Source organism: Kogia breviceps, chromosome 7 (assembly GCF_026419965.1).
Source record: "Kogia breviceps isolate mKogBre1 chromosome 7, mKogBre1 haplotype 1, whole genome shotgun sequence".
NCBI classification, from domain to species: Eukaryota; Metazoa; Chordata; class Mammalia; order Artiodactyla; family Physeteridae; genus Kogia; species Kogia breviceps.
In genome coordinates this window covers 57,133,436-57,154,277 of record NC_081316.1, presented here as the reverse complement: position 1 = coordinate 57,154,277, position 20,842 = coordinate 57,133,436, and the positions used below count along the sequence as shown (strand labels likewise).

Below are 20,842 nucleotides of genomic sequence, written 5' to 3'. Positions count from 1 at the left end.
AATTAGTCAGGTGCAGAACACTGAGGACTGTTTCAAGCAAATTACTTCACAGTTGGGGGTCTTGCTGGTATGTCACAGGGGGCAGCTGGGAAGAAACTGGGGTGGAATCCTAACAATTTCTACTTTATTTAGAGAGTATGGGGATAGTAAAATGACCAGATATATTACCAGTGAATTAAATCAATGTAGAAGGCTCCATCTTTTCTCAAGAGGGGAAAAAAAATCTATTTTGTAATTTCCTGAAGTGATGTGATATAGTGAGATGGAAATTTGGGTTCTATTGCTAACTCTGTCACTAACTTAACTCAGGCCAGCTAATGAGCCGCTGAAGAAAATAGAAGGTGCTGGACTCCCACCATCTCTAGGGTCCCTGGTAGTTCAAAATTCAATGATTTCCATGGCTTAAAAATAACATCTCAAAGTATTTTACAGTTAGTAAACTGTTTTCCCACCTCACTTTTTTTTTTTAACTGAACAAGGTGAGATATAAACAAACAAATGTAATAAAAGCATTTACATGTATTAAGTGATCTTTATCACATACTTGTGAAGGAAGCAAGGAAACTATAAATATCCCATTCAATCTTGACTCCAGAGCATGCTGGCGTGGCTGGCATGGAGAGAGAGAAGGGGAAAATGGTGCCAGCAGAATGCCTCTTTGAGTTTAAGAGGTTTGGTCAATAAGTGGCCGGGGGAGGGTTTTACAAAGGCATTTAACACGGTTTGATTTGTGTTTGGGGAAGGATAACTATGGCAACAGTGAAAAGTTGGGGTTGGAGAACTAAGTAATCAAAAATAGGATAACAAGATGGGAGACTATTGCAATACTAAACAGTAGATGATGAAGGCCTGAATTAGAAAAATAAGAATGGAATTGAGGGTGGGAAATAAGTGTAGACTTGAGAGAGGACACAGAGGGAGGTTCTATACAGCTATTCTTCTCAAATACTTCTGGGAAACAAATAGAGTTTAAATAGTATTTATAGTGTTGAGTGGATGAGAAATGGGAGATGAGAAGGTGGTTAGAGGGGTGATGATACCATTAATCAAAATGGGAACACAGGGTGGAAAGTGGGTCTGGATGAGAGGATAGTGCATTTTGTTTGTAGAGTTTGCTGTGTCTATTGGGCGTCTACAATTTTACAGGCAGTTGGGAAATATCTATCTGAAGCTTAGAGAAGTAGTTATTTTTGCTCTCTCTCTTTTTTTTTTTTTTTTTTTTTTTGGGCCACGCAGTGCAGCATGCGGGATCCTTTCTCCCTGACCAGGGACCGAACCGCGCCCCCTGCATTGGAAGCGCGGAGTCTTAGCCACTGGACCACCAGGAAAGTCCTGAGAAATAGTTAATTTTAATAATCATTTTATTCTTGGTATTCCTAATGATCCTAGTCAGATCAGTACCCTGATCTGACTAGACCCAGATATAGAAGAGGCTTGCTGTACAAAATGTGGCTAATAAGAGTACCCACTTCACAGAGTTGGTATAGGATAGATTAGTTAATACATATAAAATACTTACGGCAGTGTCTGGTATATAGTAAGGACATATAATTATTAACTATTACTGACCCCTTCCACTGACGCTCACAAAATAAGAGGATGACCTGGACTAGTGTAAAATTATATCAGTAAAGACTTAGCAGGCCAAGGAGAAGTGCTAAGATTATAGGCATTGGAAGAGGAAGCATGGTACTCTGGAAAGCACAGTCCTAGGAGTTAAAGACCCGAGTGTTTGTCCCATCCTGCTGTTAGCTTATTTCACTTTGGGAAGTCCCTTTTCCTCGCTGGGACTCAGTTTCTTCATCTAGAAAGAGAGCCTCACGCTAAAAACCTGAGGTCCCTTCTAGTGATTAATAAACAAATATATTCTATGCTTAATATGTATTTTGTTGACAGCTTGAGAAAAACATTCATTCAGCATTAAACTTTTCAAACACCCTCCAGCACATCCCAGAGTGAATGAACTATACATTGTATTTGAAGTGGAAATTTCTAGTTAAGTCCCCTTCTCCTCCTGGAGGCTGTTGTACTTGGTTTCAAGTGAAAACATTTCTGACAGTTGTTGCATAAAAGCTCAAGACCAGAATCTTCCTGGAGCAGAGGCAAAATGAAAAACTGACATTGGATATTTACATGTCTTAGCAGTTAAAATTAACATCCCTTTTATATTTGGCTTGCTGATGCAAAAGTAGGCATATATTTAAAAAAAAAAAGCTTTAAAAATGTTTTGGTTTACTAGGACATTTGTAGAGAACTGATCATTTTGGAGTCTTTAACTGAAAATGATAAGGTGTAATTTGGCCATCCAAACCCAACTTACTACAGGCCAAAACACAATAAATAACTTTTAGGATTCATGTGTTCTGAGTAACAAAGTAAGTATCTTTATACGAATATGTACGCAAAAATAGGTGAAACCTTATATTATATATGATATTAGTATCTCCAGCTCTGACTTTTCCCTTAAGCCTAGACTTATAGATCTATTTGCTTACCTGATATCTCCAGTTGAATGTCCAAGATTTTTCAAACTCATCAGGCTCAAAATCAAACTCTTAATTTTTTCCTGGAAACCTGTTTCTTGGGAGTTTTCCCACTTTCAGTAAATAGTAATACCACCATCCAGCACTCAAACCACTCAACCAAGAACCTACATGCCAACCAACCTTAATTCTCTTTCCCTCCCACCTCCTTCATATAGTCCGTCAGCATGTCTATTTCTAGCTCCAAGCAGTATTTCAATTTCACTCCCTTTTCTCTAACTCCACCCCTATCCCCCTTGGCCAAGCCACCATTTCTCCTGGCGATACTGCAATAGTCTCTTGACTGGACTCCCTGCTCTCACTGTGGCTCCCCCATTCTTCTCCATTTTCGACCCAACAGACAAAATGATCTTTTCAAAAGGTATTTTAGATCATGCCTCTCTCCTGCTAATTTTTTTCCATTGGCTTCTTGCTGTACTTTGAATAAAATCCAAATGCCTAGCCATGGCTTCCACCCATTCTTCTGATTCCATCTCATTCCACTGTTTGCCGCCTTCTCTGCCCTACAGGCACAATGACCTTCATTCTGCTTCACTTAAAGCCAGTTCTCTCCAGCCTTTGGGCCCTTGTATATCTGCTGTCTTTCTGACTGTACTGCTTTTCTCTAGCTCTTCTCACATTTGATCCCTCATTTTCACAATTCTCAGCTTAAAGCCCAATTCCTCAGAGAGCTCTTTGCTGACTACCCCATTTAAAGTAAGCTTCCAGCCTATCTTTAACATCCTGTTTTAATTTCTTATAGAACTTAGGCCCACCTGATATTTTACTCCTTTGTCATCTCACCCACTCTAAGGAAAGCTTCCTGTGAGTAGGGACTTTGTCTCTTTTACATCCATACCTCTAATACCTGGAGCACTACATAGATACCTAATGATGTTTCTTGAATTAATAAATGATTATAACTATTAGAACACATCGATTTTATTTAAATCATTAAAATTTATTTGACAACCATTTATTACATAATTATTATGAGCCAGGTTATAATCAGAGTCCTTTTCAGAAGGAATTTGTCATCTAGGGGGAGAATGGATGGTTAAACTGGACTCACTGAATCAGAATCTTTGAGAGTGAGACCCCAAATTTTTATTTTAAAAGAAGCTGTGTCTACCTAGAGGGGTGGGATAGGGAGGGTGGGAGGGAGACACAAGAGGGAGGAGATATGGGGATATATGTGTGTGTGTGTGTGTGTGTATATATATATATATATATATATATATATATATATATATAATCTGATTCACTTTGTTATAAAGCAGAAACTAACACACCATTGTAAAGCAATTATACTCCAATAAAGATGTTAAAAAAAAAAAAGCTGTCTAATGACAGATGATCAGTCAGATGTGGGCACCTCTCATGGAAATGTAGCTCTTTGGCCTCCTATGCACTCTTGCTGGCTCTTCATTCAGGCTAAATTTGATTTCTGTTTCTAGTTGTGCTGTGACTGCTGATTTACAAACTCTCTGGCCCTTTGGGGTTCTATCACCAATTAGGATTTGGCAGAATGGCTCGGGAACTTCCTTTAAGTTATACTTTGGAAAGGAACACATGAGCATGAGAACAGTCACCCATACAACCCACGACTGACCCATTCTCTTCATTCCAGGGCTCTGTCCACCATACTGCACTTTATGCACAGGTCTCTGTTGATACTAGTGTCTCTCAGAACCGTGTTGGGCTGTAGGTATCACACCGGAGGTATCTTTGAAGCCCCCCGGCCCTCCGTCTCAATGCCCTTGAAAACATTTTTGCTGAAGAATCACTCACCTCCACATCACCCAAGTGCCAGAAGTGCTCAGGCAAAGGGTCAAACTCTGGGGCACGAGGCTAAACTCTTGCCCTCAAGATCTGCTTCTCACCTCACCCTCTAAGCTCTCTGTTCTGGGATAGATGTGTGTGTAATTCCAGACTTACAGATTCCATTAGGTTGGGGTCAGATTTGAAGCTGAGGTCTTTCTCTGATGAATGGTTTGAGAAGCAAACTTCTGAGTTTGCTCAGCATATCCTCCCCTTTGAAATCAGTGCACTGATTGCAAGTATTCAATATTTTAAAAAAACTTAATTTTCTGGGTTTCTTTTTTTCTTTATTGGGATATAGTTGCTTTACAATGCTGTGTTAGTTTCTGCTGTACAGTGAAGTGAATCAGCTGTATGTATACACATGTCCCCTCCCTCTTGGACCTCCCCCCACCCGTCCCACCCATCTAGGTCACCGTAGAGCACCAAGCTGAGCTCCTTGTGCTATACAGCAGGTTCCCACTAACTCTCTGTTTTACACATGGTAGTGTATATACGTCAGTTCCAATCTCCCAGTTCATCCCAGACTCCCTTCCCCCACTCCGAGTCCACACATCCATTCTCTATGTCTGCGCCTCTATTCCTGCCCTGCAAATGGGTTTATCTGTACCATTTTCTAGATTCCACATGCATTAATATATATTTGTTTTTCTCTTTCTGATTACACTGTGTATGACAGACTCGAGGTCCATCCACATCTCTACAAATGACCCAATTTTGTTCCTTTTTATGGCTGAGTAATATTCCATTGTATATATGTACATCTTTCTCCATTCGTCTGCCGATGGACATTTAGGTTGCTTCCATGTCCTGGCTATTGTAAACAGTGCTGCAGTGAACATTGGGGTGCATGTGTCTTTTTGAATTATGGTTTTCTCAGGGTATATGCCCAGCAATGGGATTGCTGTGTCATATGGTAGTTCTATTTTTAGTTTTTTAAGGTAGAATCTGAATAATTTTTAAGTGAACACGTATTGTAAGAACAATTTTAAAGTTATTGAAAAAGTTTTAACTATTGAATTTGAGGTTTGTGTTACTTCGACAATAAAAAACAAAAAGGGCTACTAAGGAAGATTAAAAATATAGTAATGTTTATAGGAAAACCGAATAAATTTGAATAATCAAATTTTCAAACATTATATAAATCCATTCAGTATTTACTGAGTGTCTTCATTGTACTAAGTTTTGGGGATGCACTGGGGGAAAAAGCAATGCTTCTGCCCTCAGTGACCTAGAATCTACCAGAAATTCTCAACTGACTATGGAAATGTGGGGAAGAGTTAGGTATTTTTTGTTCTTAAAATGTCAGAGTTTGGGATCAGCATCGGCGTTAATCATGCAAGGCTCAGGCATGTTAAGTCCTGCAAACTCTGGCACAGTCACACACAGTGAAAAACTGTCCTTCCAAAAATGCAATAGCACCTGCAATAAGAAATACTGGGTCAACACCATTTTTCACATAAATATGCTAATTCCAAATGAACCTTAATGAGATTATAGGGTATGTGAAAGAGGTTCTTGGTCTCCCTACCCCTCCGCTCTGTTGACCTTATTAATAAGCATTAAAATCAGTTTTAAAGGAAGGAAAAAACTGTCTCCAGAGACACCCCTGTCAAATGGTACATTTCTAAAGCATCTGAAAGGCTTGAGTAGGAATAAGGTGCTAATGGAATTATCTTGGTCAAAATCCGTTAACACAAAACTCAAATTCTGGCTGCTGCAGGCAGGACTCCCCTGGTGTTTGTTTCACTATAGCTCCTCAGGATAATGATATTCTTTTGTGTTTGGGCTTATGTGTATCTTGGCATCTGACTGTTGTCCATAAATACATCTTAGCGTTTATCTTACTTATTCCTCACCTAAAAATAAGCTCATCATGTCACTGTCTAAAAGCTCCCAGAAACAGTTTTTCTGAGTTCAAGCAAACTGTGTCAAGGGCTCTTAAATTTTCTCTTTCCAATTGTTTCACCAGCCAAATCAAAAGGAGGAGATCTGCACAGACAAAAATATTGAAAATTGAACTGTATTTACCACTTTCATTGAGAAATGATATTTATTAATCTATTTTCCCTTCAAAATATCTTTTACTTTTGTTCTTTTTTTTCTAATTTACTACCTTAGCCCTAAGTCTTGATCTAGACTATTGCAGCAAACTCCCTCCCAACTATTTGTTTTGAAAAATTCAAACTACAGAAAAATTGAAAGAACAGAACAATGAAACTCCATATTTTCATCAAGATCTAACAGTTGCTAATATTTTGGCATGTTTACTCTCTCTCTCTCCCTCCTCTCTTTCTTTGCCTATCTGTCTCTCTCTCTCTCCCCCTCCTCTCTTTCTTTGCCTATCTCTCTCTCTCTCTCTCTCTCTCTCTCTCTCTCTCTCTCTCTCTCTCTCGATTGCTATCTATCTATCTATCTATCTGGCTCAGAAGAGAGAAGAGACACATAAACACACACACCTTTTTTCCTGAACCATTTGAAACATGTGGCAGACATCAGGCCACTTCCAACCTAACATACAGCAAAACAACTCCTCAATGTAAAGATATTTGCTATATAACCACATTACCATTGTTACACCTAAGAAAGTTAATGGTAATTCTATATGATCCAATATACTGTACCTATTCAAATTTCCTTAACTGTCCTCAAAATGTCTTCTATAGTTTTTTTCTCTTCAATTGAAGATCAAAGCAAGGTTTTCTTCCTTCCTTCCTTTCTTTTCCTCCCTCTCTCTCTCTCTCTCTCTCTCTTTCTCCATTCCTTCCTTCCTTCCTTCCTTCCTTCCTTCCTTCCTTCCTTCCTTCCTTCCTTCCTTCCTTCCTTCCTTCCTTCCTTTCTTCTTCCCTCCCTCTATTTCTTCATTTTTTCCTCTTTTCTTTCTCCCTTCCTCCCTTCCTCCCTCGCTTCCTTTTCTTTTTTTCTTTTTGAGTTCAGGCCAGATGCTTATAGACTGTTTCCAATTCTAGATTTGTCTAATTGTTTCTTCCTGATCAGAATCAGGTAAAATATTTTGTCACAAAATCTTGTGAGTAATATTGTCTACTTCTCACTGTATCACATTCCGAGGACAAAATGTGAGATTGTCTCACTATTGGTGATACAAAGTTTGGCCCCTTGGTTAAGGAACACCAGATCTCTCCATTCTCAAGGCACCTTTGTAAACACAAATCTGTGGGGTGATTTTTGAAACCATGTGCATATCCTTTTTCCAATAAACTTTCATCTCAATTTTTTTTATAGCATCTACTGACTATGCTTGCCTGAAACAATTATTTTATTGAGGGTTGGAAAATGGTAATTTTCTAATTCTCTGTTTTTTCTAGAATCATTAGCTGGTAATCTAATGATTACCTGTAGAAAGATTATCTAAATAAAAAGAAGGAGATAATTCAATTTACTTACTCTTGTGTGTTGTTTTAATTTTCATTGTCCTTTAATGTTTTATTATTATTTTTTAAGGCATAGAAATAACTCAGGCTCATTTCAAATAATTAAAACAACACAGAAGAAAAGCAAATAAATATCTCCTTTCTACTCTAACTTTTAGGTAACCACTGATAATAAATATATGACTTCTACACATTTTTTTCCACACATATATAAATAATATCCCCAGCTATATTCCTGATGTCTAGAATAGTAGCTGGTATATCCAAATGATGGAATATACTATATTTATTGGAAAAAAATCTGTGTATAAGTGGACCCGTGTAGTCCAAATCCATGTTGTTCAAGGGTCAACTGTATATAGGTACACAAGCACATATATTTACCTCCAAATATAGTTATTATTTTAAAAAATAAGTCAACTGACACTGTATTGTATAATTTGCTTTCTTTTTCCATTAAATTACCTTTTTATGAGTAAATGTCACCAACTAGACTGTAAGCCTCATGAGGGCGGTTCCAGCCATTGTTTTAATCCACATGTATTCCTAGGATGTGGCACAAATTCCCTTCCTCACAAACTATTGGAGGATGATTGCAATTACATGTGCCTGATGAATTTCTTCCTTTTCTCTGAAGAGGACTTGAGAGTCCTATTCCTCTAAAAACAAGAATTCTTAACCAGCTTACCAAAAAATTGGTGGCCAATTTCAGTGGCTAATAATGAAAAGAAGACCAACTAGAAAAGAAAGTGATGAGATGAGAATGAGTGGAGGAGATATGCAGGACCCTGACAAGGAGGCAATCAGCTTTCCTTGTAGGGTGGGGTTTTCTATGCTGGAGCCGCCATCTTGAATGTGGCCTCTTTTGGGAAGTGGTAACTGGACCACACAAAATATAGCCTTAACTCTGAGTCAGTGATTTTCTTAAAAAGTTTCTTTCTGGTCATTTGGAGAACTGGAAGAAGCAACAGAATCAGTTCAAAACTCTTCTGAAAAGACAAACTGCATAAAATCAAAGGAGTGAGGAAGAACAGCTTCTTCTGGAATTACCTCTCCTTCCTCACTTCCTTTGTTCCTTTAAGCATATATTGGGGCTTCATAAATTAGCCAAGGCTGTGTGCGGTCTTTTACCATCAATCCCAAGTGAATATTGTAAGCATCAGAAAATTTTCCATTTACACAGTCAGGGAGGTATTTTCAGTCATTTAAATCTTTTCTAATTACTAACCAATTCCCTCCTTCCAGCCCTCCCAATTTAGCACACAGAACCCAGCTCCCTACAGAAAACAACTCCCCAGCAAAATCTAAGTTTCCATGGTTAGTTGCCAGAGCTCTGGATGTGAACAGAGCCGAAAAGCCACACTCCCATAGTTAGAGAAAAATCATCAAGAAATCAGGTTTCACCGCCATGGTGCAGTTCCTAGCACAATGTAAATGCTCAGTAAATAATGGGAAGGAGGGAGAAAGAATCAGGAGATGAGACAGGAAAGAGAGAGGGACGAAAGAGGGAAGAAATCCAGTGAAATCGGCTTTCCTTAAACTGTGACCAGAAATTTAAATGTGGAAGGAGCTTACTAATAAAGATAATACTAGTACTGGAATATTGAGCAAGAGGGTACTGGGTACTGTGCTGGGCTTGTTATTGCAAATTCTCTCAAGAACTTTGCTGAGCTTAACTTTTACAGGAGGAAACTGAGGCACAGAGAGGTTAAAAGCTTCCAAGCCAGCAGAGCTGGGATAAGAGCTCCAGTCTGTGCTATACTAACTGCATGCTTTCTCCCCTACACTTAAGCTGCCTTCTCCTCCTATAATACATACTGGCTGCCTCTAGCCTCAGGCTGCAGGCGACACTCTGACAGGCACCTGTGCCAGAGTGCTGCTCAGTGGATGCCTCCCCCCTCCTCCCCGCCATCCCCTATACCACGTACCACAAAAGGATGCCTTCTAACAGCCGCCCCAGCTCCGGCAAGTACCTGTGGGCCACTTTGCCTTTCCATCTCCTTAAACCGCCCCCTCTAGGCATGTTGTCACAGGCCTGCTTTCTAGGGGTCGCTCCTTCAGCTCCCATTGGCCAGTGCAGGGGCCAGCCCCCTTAGCAGCTCCCCCACTTTGGGCATTAAGGGGAGCTCGACTCCTCCCACGGCCCCCCCAGCACCTCAATCAACGTCAGAGCCTTTTATGTTCCTGTGGCCAAGTTCAGCGCCTCCCCGCCCAGTTCACTCCTTGAACTGTACTCTGCACTTGGGCTGGTTCCCTGAAAGGCTGGCTGCAGGCTGACCGCTTCAGGCTCAGCCACAGCCTGAGAGGACGACCAGCATTAACTCGGTAAGGGGTGTGGGAGGCGGCAGAAGAAGACGCAGCGCTCGAGCTGTCTGAGACCCCAACTCGCAGACTCCAGCCGCTGCCCTAAGAGTTGCCAGCGTCACAGTAATGTATACAAAACTAGCCTTTGCTGTTCTTGGCACTGGGAGTTCCGCAGAACCCAGACATGTCATTCCAGATTCTTGAAAATCTCCTTCCTCTATCTTTTTCCTTCACCATTTAGTATTGCATGCAGTTTTTTTTTTTTCTTTTTTCTTTTTTTTGGTACGCAGGCCTCTCACTGTCGTGGCCTCTCCCGTTGCGGAGCACAGGCTCCAGACGCGCAGGCTCAGCAGCCATGGCTCACGGGCCCAGCTGCTCTGCGGCATGTGGGATCTTCCCGGACCTGTGCACGAACCCGTGTCCCCTGCATCGGCAGGCGGCACCTCAACCACTTGTGCGACCAGGGAAGCCCGTGCATGCAGTTTTCTATTGCAGTTTTCTCTTTGGCCAAATACCTAGACACCTGGAAACGTTACCACATCCACTGCCCTGCAGAGGTGGAATCCCTTGATTCTCCCTTTCTCGCTCTCCCCCACTCTTCCTTTTCCTTCCTCCCCCATCAGGGTCTCACCTCCGTGATCCTCTCGTGATCTCTCTGCAGCTGCATCTGTGACTACATTGCCTTTGCTTCCCGCTTCCTTACCTCTCCTCGGTGGCTCTCTCTATTCCCTCCTCCTGCTGCTGATTTCTCTCGCCTTTCTCCTACCCCCTCCTTCTGACTGATCTGCTTTCTTGCTACATACTTTTCTCGCTTCTCTGGTTGATTTCTCCTGCTCCTTTGGGAGGACAGCCTACGACTTATTGTGTCTACAACCTAATGCAGAGGTTCTGGAATTGGTCGCCCCTTTGAAGTCCAAACTGACTTGCTTCAAGAGCCTATAATTATGCTAATAAAAAAATTTTCTCATTCCAACATTAATAAACTGAAACATTTAGTTAGCTGTCAAATGCAGGCAAACCAGAGGAACTTGCTCCTGAACTGAAATAAAATTCTTTGCTCCCATTTTGAAATGCCATCTCAGGCTGTCTTGTTTATATTTAATGCTCTGTGACTCTAAGTCAAAGACAAAGCTTAAGTTAGGGTTTTGCTACATTGGGCTTCTGGGGAAGCTCCCTAGGATTTATAGGGCCATGGAGCTGCTGTAAAATATATTTTTTAAACCCATTTGTTCTTGTTTAATGTAGAGCCCTGCTATATATCAAGGAACTTATTGAATGCTTACACTCCTTAAAATTGTTGTTACAGGCTGAATGTTCTAGATTCCAAATGCACCTCCTCATTTGCCCCTTGTTCCTTACCTAGTACCAGCCAGTCAGCAGCTTAACTTTGAGCTTTTGAGCATGTGCATAGCTCAAGGTTTACATCACCTCCATGGTAGCCTTCTTTTCTTACCCAGCCTTTGTCAGCAAGCATGAAAACGTCACTGCGTTGATATAATTTTAGTATGAACCTCAGATACAAAATACAGGGTTGAAAAGCACTGGGAGAAAAGTCACACTGGAGACATGTGAAATGACAGATAGAAAACTGTGAATATTAGATTAGATTATGCTTGCACGCCACCCATTTGCAGGGAATGTATCTGTTCTAAATAGTGCTTGTCCTCAAAGTCAGGTATAATGAGAAAGTCAGGTAAACTAGGAAAAAGGTGTGTTTTTTTCTTTTTTGATGAATAGGAGACAGAATAAATGTGTGTAAAAGCATAAATCACTAAGAAAAAGTATGTGGAACTGTACAATGTACTTTTCAGGATAATGCATGTAAAAGTATCTGTTGTATGTATGAAAAGTGACCTTTTTGTTTTCTTTTCTGCTGGCTTGTGGGTGTCTGGCCATGTAAACTTCCTTTCTGCAGCACTAATCCACTTTAGGATTAGTAAATGGGTGGGGTTCGCAAAGCAAAAAGCTTGTATTTGGCTTTCTGCCATCTAGAAATTCCTGCCTAATCTTGATTTTTATTAATTCTGTGTGCAAAAAAACCACAAACACAAAACACAAAAACAAACCCAGTTAACTTTCATATTTCCTTAAAGTAAATTGTTCTGCAATTATTTATATGTGTGTATATGTATATTCACATAATGTATGTATATTCACATATATATCCTACGTATCAAAATATAGATAGGTTAGGATAATTCACTATTTCAGATTAGTGCTTTTACGTTCTGATAGGTGGCAAAATCCAGGGATAGTATATTTTCAAGAATACTCAGTGGATGTGGCTCTAGCTTCTTTACCAATTAGCTTTGGAATTTTATGCTTTACTTCCTTCATTTATTAAACAAACAAATATTGTTCAAGGGAGTCCATGAAGTCCCATTCAGAGTTATGACTCTGTGACTCAATCATCTGGTTAAAAAAAAATATATATATATATAAATATATATAGTAAGATGTTTGATTCTGCAAAGAGCTATGTACCTATTCTGCCTCCCTCCATTGTAAAAGTCATTCATTTATTTACTCACTCAAACATTCATTCTAGAAGTACTTGTTTGGGACTTAGTCTGTTTCAGGTCCCATCCCATGTCCCACAGATACCAAGATTATTTAGATACAGCCTCTGTTCTTGAGGAGCTCAGGGTCTATAAGAAGATTTCCTACTTTATAGGATTTCATCTCAAAGGCCTAATTGTATAAAGTTTTCATGCAAAGAACTCAACATGTATCCACACTATTAAGTGCTGATAATAATTGGTATTTCATTTGTTTTTAAACCATGAGTGTTTTTCTTAAATTGTCTTTATCGTTTATTTATTTTATTTTTACTTTGGCTGTGTCAGGTCTTAGTTGTGGTGCACGGGGTCTTTGTTGTGGTGTGCAGGCTTCTCTCTAGTTGTGGCGCGTGGGCTCCAGGGCCTGTGGGCTCTGTAGTTGTGGTGCGTGGGCTCAGAGTGTGTGGGCTATGTAGTTTGCGGCACATGGGCTCTAGCTGTGGTGTGCGAGCTCACTAGTTGTGGTACGCAGACTTAGTTGCCCCGCAGCACGTGGGATCTTAGCTCCCTGACCAGGGATGGAACCCGCGTCTCCTGCATTGTAAGGTGATTCTTTACCACTGGACCACCAGGGAAGTCCCGGTATTTCATTTTGAGGAATTGTTTTCCTTTCTCCCCCTCCCTTCCTCCCTTCCTTCCTTCCTTCCTTCCCATATCAGTGGGGGCAGTGTAATAGAGGGGAAAGAGTATGGGTTTTGTCCACGCAGATTTAGGTTTGGAATTTTAGCACTGTTCCTTACCACTGTGTCATCCTGGGCAAGTGACCTGCTCTGAGACTCCATTTTCACATCTACAAAGTGATGATAGGAATATCTACTTCAAAAGACTTGTAGAATCATATTGGTTGAATAAGATGATACATATAAAAACCTACTCAATGGATGGTGGAACTTTTAATATGGAAAGCTGGAAAATATACCTGCTTTGTTTAACATCCTTTTAAAGAATAAACCAACAGAGGTAGCTTTTTTGGTCTGAACCCTCTGAAAACTCTTTACATAATATCATCTATGGCTGTAACCTCTACTCAAGAGTTGTAGAACCAAGACATCTGTGAGGATTCTATGGGTACTAGAGAAATATGAATCCACATTAGTCTGAACCATACAAAATTGCCAATATTGACATGACCTACAAAAATGGCAATTTCGTATGGTTCAACCTAATACCACTACTGATACCATTAAAAGCACATTTCAATTTTGTACTTTTTAATGTGACTGTCATATAAAATTTTTAAATTGGGTTCTTTTGGGTTATTTCCTGGTTAAAAATATTTAATGAGTAAAATTCATGTCATTTCTTTTTTAGATTAAGGAAGAAATGGTAGAATAAGTCTGCATGGTTCTTTTTTCCAGATTAGTTTTAGAAGGTTCAAATTTTGAGTTTGTGAAAATTTCAGCCTCAGGCATTGGGGGAAGGGACATTAAAATCCATATGTATTGTTGGATGTTAAGGAAAAGAGCAAATCTTTGACTATTTTAAGAGAACAACATTAAGATTTTCAGCTAATGAGCTGAAACTTGTTCTGACTGTGATACATTACTAAGCAAAGATTAGACGAAATTAGTATAACAGAGAAAGATAGATCTTTTTTTTTTTTTTTTTCTTTTGCTACATATGTGGGAGAGTCGGAGGATTGGGAGTGTGTAGGAGAAGTGTTGAGAGGATATGTGGGAGAAGAATTGTTTAAAATGTTCAAAGGGAACTAAAATGAAGATAGGAAAATGTATGCTGGGGTACAGGTTTCCAAGAGCAGCTACTCAGAAAAGTGCTTCCAGTGCTGTCATCAGCACTAGTAGCTTTTGAACTTCCATCTGTGCTGTCTGCTGGGCTGGGAATACTCTGTCTTCTCTACAGCCACAGGTGATCCTGTCACCTGGGCCTTGGGAAGTCCAATTCAAATCCCTCTTCTAAGAAATTCTCCCTAGCAAGTAAAGGGAATTTACATCCTCTATCATCAAAACGAAAGCAAAGAAAAGTACTTCTATTTCTTCTAACTCTGTCTTCCCAAGTGTTCTGTAAATGGTTTATGCTTGTGTCTAGTAGCAATGTGTGGGCTGGGAAATATATTTATACATCTGACATGGCCTTAAGACCATCTAGTCTACATTTATTGAATGTCTGTAACTTGCCAGAGGCTGTGCCATCTACTGGAATCAATAAAAATAAGATTTGGATTTGCTATCAGAGAGATCACAGCCTTATGCTGTGATCTACACCTTTGAAATGTAAAAATGTACTCATGCTATGAAGGACTCTACTATGTTTCTGAAATTCTTTCCTCATAGGGAATATTGGGAATCCTTTAATTCCACATGTGAGAGTCAATGCTCTAGCTTTAAGCTTGTTAATACTATTAAAATCTCAATATAGTTGCAATAACACTTGGCCATTTTCCTGACATTCAACTTCAATGTGAACTGCTGCATCTGATTTCTTTCAAGAAACAGAAGTAGGTTTTCACTGAGGGGGTGACAGAAAGAACATGAGGACACTAGACTCCTAGGTACACTCGGAGGGGGAGTTCATGGACCAGAAGTGTGGGAAATGGACCAGAGGTTTGCTTCCGCTGGCTGGAGCAATGTCACTGGGCTGAGATGGGCTGATCACCAGAAGGCCAGTGATCCAGGCTGGCTCACAGAGCTGTGAACGCTAGGACTGCTGATGGCACTGTCAAAGAAGGCAGGACCACCTACTACCCCCCTCTGTGTCAGGCAGCATGCTGGGTGTTCTATCCCTGGCACAATTTAAGCCCCATAACAATTCTTCGACGTACGAGTCTGCCCTATTTTGTAGACGAGATTTAGTTCAGGGAGGCTAAGTAATTGTCCAAAGGTCTCAGAGCCAGTTAGCAGTAAAGCAGGGTTCAACTATCTTCTGGTTCCAAAGCCAACATTTTTCCTTCAGTTTGCTCTTTGGGAAATAAAGGAATCTAGTCAACTTTAAAGGCCAAATGCTATTCCAAGGAAAAGAGTTTTGAATGAATGGCCACTTGAGGACCAGCTTATGACACACCAGATGAAGACAACTTGAATGTGAGAACCAATTTTATTTCCAACATTTTCAAGAGTAGAAACAAATACTCTCAATTGGATATCCTCTGCAGGGATACTCTCTCCCAAGCCCTGTGGGTGGTCAGCTCACCTCCTGCTGACTAACTACAATGGAGTGAAATGACACCCTATCACTCTGCCTACCTACTTAGCACAGTGAAGAGCTGCAGTAAATGTTTCATAACATGAGAAAATGGAGACTCATGAGACTGAGTGACTTGTTCAAGATTACTTAGGTGTTTTGTGGTAGAAACAGGATTTGAAAACAAACCTGTTAGATTCACAAACTCTTGCTTTTAGCTAGTGCCTCTGAGTTCTGATACATTTTCTGGGGCAACACAAATAAGTCTACATTCATTTCTGCAGAAAGGCCTTGCAAATGCTTTAACAACACAACAACAAGGAGCCAGCATTTATCAAATCCTTCCATGTTCCAAATGTGACACTAAACATACATGCATTATTTTGATTCTTTTCCCTAACAGCTCTATAAGTAGGCACAGTCATCATTTTGTTGATGAGGAAACTGAGAAAGAGAAGTAAATTGTCCAAGATCACAATTATAAGTCCAGAGTCAGAATCCAGATCCACTTTTTTTCCTTTGTGTATATATCAGTACTTTTATTTTTTATCTTGTAGAGGTAGTTATAACTTTTTTTTTTTTTTTTTCTTTTTTTTTTGGTGGTACGCGGGCCTCTCAGTGTTGTGGCCTCTCCCGTTGCGGAGCACAAGCACTGGACGCGCAGGCTCAGCGGCCATGGCTCACAGGCCCAGCCGCTCTGGTGGCATGTGGGATCTTCCCGGACCGGGGCATGAACCCGTGTCCCCTGCATTGGCAGGCGGACTCTCAACCACTGTGCCACCAGGGAAGCCCAGTTATAACTTTTTAGGTAGTATATAAATGAACATAGGTATAAGCCAGACAGAACAAAATAATTAGTATGTATTTAAAGGAATTAGATTTTTTTCTTCTTTTCCAGCTTAGAATAAGAATTTCTATAACACAATAATAACCTACATCATAGATTCTTTCGAACCAAATGGCAACTACATATATATATATATATATATATATATATATATATATATATGTATATATATAGAAGACAAGTACTGATGTATTAGAGGTACCGAACACATCTCCTTTGATGAAATCACTTAGGATTGTGAAAAATAAGTATCATCTGACATCTGGATATTAAATAAAAGCTGGAGGGCTAAATAAATGGGGGAGTCACTCTACCCACTTTCCTGTTTCCAACTTTTAGGGTTGCAAGTTTATTTGTAGGTTTAACATATACAGTCCCATACCTACTATTTCTTCTTCAATAACTTCTAGATGGTAGCTTTAAAAAAACTTTAAAGCTTGAGCTCCTTCTGATTTCCCAAGTGTTTCTGCACTTTTTTTTTTTTTTTTTTTCCAAATGGGCCTCCTTGTCAGGGTTCAGCTTTACTTTTATAAGTTCTGTAATACTATGCTCACCCCATGGTACAAGGAACACTGAGGAATACTTCTTCATTTATTCCATAGAGGTCCACAATTGGTAGAAACTGGATGGGTCTCAGAGTGCTCTGTGTTAAAATACCTTTTGCTAAATCAGCTACAGATAGGCCAGTGGCCCAAGAAGTAGTTAACCCTTGAACAACATGGGGTGAGGGAAGAGTTAGGGGCCCTAGCACTCTATGAAGTTTAAAATCCACCTACAACCAACAGTCAGGCCCTCCATATACGTGGTTCCTCCATGTCCATGGTTTTGTATCTGGGAATTCAACCAATCCTGTGTAGATAGTGTAGTACCATAGTATTTACTATAGAAAAAAATCTGCATATAAGTAGGCTGGCAAAGTTTAAACCTGGGGGCTTCCCTGGTGGCGCAGTGGTTAAGAATCCACCTGCCAATGCAGGGGACACGGGCTTGAGCCCTGGCCCGGGAAGATCCCATGCCCATGCGCCACAACTACTGAGTTCATTTGCCACAACTACTGAAGCCCACATGCCTAGAGTCCGTGCTCTGCAACAAGAGAAGCCACCGCAATGAGAAGCCTGCTCACCACAACGAAGAGTAGCTCCTGCTCACCACAACTAGAGAAAGCCCATGCATAGCAATGAAGACCCAATGCAGCCAAAAAAAAAAAAAAAAAAAAAAAGAAAGAAAAAGAATGTGACTGTTTTAAAGAAGGTGTAGTCAACGATGTCATTTACTTCTAAGGGGAGAAGACAAAAATTTGGAGGCTAAAAACATTCATTAGATTTATTCATTAAGAAAGTCACGAATGATCTTAATGAGAACAGTTTCACTGGAGTTGTGAATATAGAAGATGCATTGCAATAGCTTGAGTCAAGAATGGTAGGTGAAGAGAGGACATAGAAAATTAAAAAAATAAAAAGTTTAAACCTGTGTTGTTCAAGCGTCACCTGTATTGCCTTTCATTTCAATAGCCTCACAGGCATTAGCTGTCACTTCTTTGCAGATATTTTTCCACTGCACATGATCTTTATCAGCTCCTAAATCCGGGTTCAGATTCTTCAAAGCAATCAGCAATGTTAACTCCACACAGGAACACTTGAGTCTCCACGATCTCCAAAGATCCACCCATGACAGCTTTCAGGGTGGATATCAAGCTTTTGCCCATCAAGGGAGGGACATGGGGAGTGTCCAGATTATAGCCACTTCCAATAACACAGTTTGGGAAATTCATTCAACTTCCAAGCTACATAAGATAGCCACTGGATTAGAAACGATAATCATTTTGCCACAGGGACTAGATTGGATAATATGGGAAATCATTAAAGATAGTCACATTCCAGTGGATTAAATTAAGGTATTTCTCTTTTTTCCTGGTGTGCATCTGCTGTGATAATCACTAAATTGGAGATTGCAGTGACAAGATAATCTTTGCTGGAAACAATATTTGGCATTTTCATAAAAGGACTGCCAAGTTCAAGATCTAGTGTCTCACCCTTCAATTTGCCTTCATCAACATCCACAAAGGCAAGTTCATCATTCAAACCTTCTAAAAAATGGTGGTAGCATGGGCCATGCCAACTGATCCACTTCCTATAGTGGAGACCTCATTGTGAAGAATGACCTTCTTGGAAGTGAAATTCATCATAAATTCATGGGCGACGGGTGAAGGGCCAGCAGAATGCCTGTCGCCTGCAGGGGACACTAAGCCATTCCCAGGTGAAGAAAAACTCCCGCACTGCCTGCTCTCCAGCTGACCCATAGGGCTCCCTGGGCCCAGTTCATATCTGCTTATGCAAGAGGTGGAGGGAGAGATTGGAGGAATCCTCTGAAGGTTTAACATCCCCCTCATCTTGTTACTGAGCAAAGTCACGCCCACCATGCAGGGGCCTCCCCGGGGCTTTGCCCAGGCCTCCAAAAAGGACTTCCCCCATGTGCTCAGACTAAGGCAGTCAAGGAGCTTCTTCTCTAGCGTGTGAATCCTGGAGTGACCCTTTTACAAACCTGTGTTGGTTTCCATATTTGACATGCATAATAAACCAATCCAGGTCCCTGGAATTATTTATTTTCTATTTTTTAGTGTGGATACCAAGTCATACCCATACTTTCTGACTCCAGAGCCAACAAGCTTCAGCATAGCTATAGCTAATCCCATCTCCCTTGATCTCACCCTCTTCAGGACATCCTAATTTCTCTTTCACCCTCTAATATATCTTGTATACTAATCCTAGTCTGTTATTTCTTGATTCCTTTATAAAAATGCAGCAACTAGAATGGAACATATAACCCTAGGAAGGGTCTAACCAGTGTGAAGGCCAGGAGCTTGTCCCCTTTCTAGGCACCAGCACTGTATTTCTATAAATAGGTTCCAGGTAAATATTTTGACATCATCATCAGATGGCTACCTTGGGGTCACCCAAAACCACAAGATCTTTTGCTAAGGAGATGCTGCCATATGTCTCCATTCTAAATTGTGCAATTAATTTTGGGAACTGTATTCTCCCAGACTGTCTGCCTTAGTAAGGGATTTTGTATGTGTGGTAAATCTAAGCAACCAACAGGTATTTATAGGGTTTGTGCCAGTAGTTTGGTTTCTTATGGCTACTTACTGGATTAATACCTCTTGAACCTCAGTTGGTTTTTTTTTCCCCATTGGGAAATGGGAAAATAATATATTCCCTGCTAATGTCGTGGGAGGTTCAAATGAGATAATGCACAAAACGTAAGGTGATGTTATTATCACAGATAATCTAGGTTTTAATACCACACCAGAAAGGTAATTATAACCGCTAAACCCATAATCACAAAAACTGTAGCCCACAGGTCCTTTAACTATCCCAAACATAAGCTCATCTATCCAGATTTTAACAAGGAAAACATTTTTACTATTCTTTTTTTCCCCATTTAAAGATGTTCCAAGTTGGCTTTCATTGCCCTCTAGTGGTTGTTATATGGAAGATATAACTCATTTTTACATTTTTATTTTTAAGATGTCAGGCAGTCTTAAAACATTCTTCAAATACTTTTAGGTTACATACATTCCTGTCAGATGTAATCCTTAAAGAGTCAACCTATAGGGACAGTTTCTAACATCTTGCCCAGCACAATATAGGTATACAATATCATGTATTGTTTTACTAGGTCTTCACTCAGAATCTACTGACAAAATAATTAACTTTATTTATTCATTCATTAAATATTTGTAGGATATCTATTATGTGTCAGGTAAACAAGACAGACATTGTCCTGGCTTACAATCTAGTGAGAAAATGGAGTATTAAATATGTCGGTACAAATTAGTGTGGTAAATGTTGTGTTAGGGAAAGTACTGGGTATTTGAGTCTGTTAAGAGGGGTACCTAACCTGGGGGCATCTCTGTGTGTGTTGAGAGGGTGGGGTGGGATTCGTGAAAGAGGGTGTTTAGAGAGTGTAACAAGTGGCCTGAGATCTAAAGGATGAATACAAGAGACTTATTCAGGAGGAGGGGCTGGGGAGGGGAGAGTGTTTGATGGATTAAATGTAGGTAGATAATGGGAAGAAGCTTTAGAGATGAGGCCGGACAAGCTAAAAAAAGCTGTATTGAGGAATTTTAACTTTATTCTGGTGATTAAATTATAACCAACAGACTGAAAAAGCATGAATGCATGCCTTCAATTTCTTTTTTTTTAACCTGCTATTTTTTGATTTTTTTTTTGAATTTTTGAATTTTATTTTTTATACAGC

The 20,842-nt window shown here is 40.0% G+C and overlaps 1 protein-coding gene and 1 pseudogene across 41 annotated transcripts in view; both read right to left on the bottom strand.

Moving 5' to 3' along the window:
* Window positions 1-20,842, bottom strand: part of DLG2 (discs large MAGUK scaffold protein 2) — a 2,077,851-nt gene that overhangs the window by 332,047 nt on the left and 1,724,962 nt on the right. Inside the window, exon 1 of one of the 41 annotated variants that reach the window (XM_067038387.1) lies at window positions 10,671-10,790. The exons of 39 other annotated variants lie outside the window; for them this stretch is intronic. In XM_067038387.1, coding sequence (XP_066894488.1) covers window positions 10,671-10,706 — 36 coding nt within the window. In that variant the 5' untranslated portion in view covers window positions 10,707-10,790. Of the gene's footprint in view, window positions 1-10,670; window positions 10,791-20,842 lie in introns of those variants that run through there. One more of the 41 variants, XM_067038386.1, reaches the window with a different exon arrangement.
* Window positions 16,979-18,881, bottom strand: LOC131759662 (L-lactate dehydrogenase A-like 6A; annotated as a pseudogene).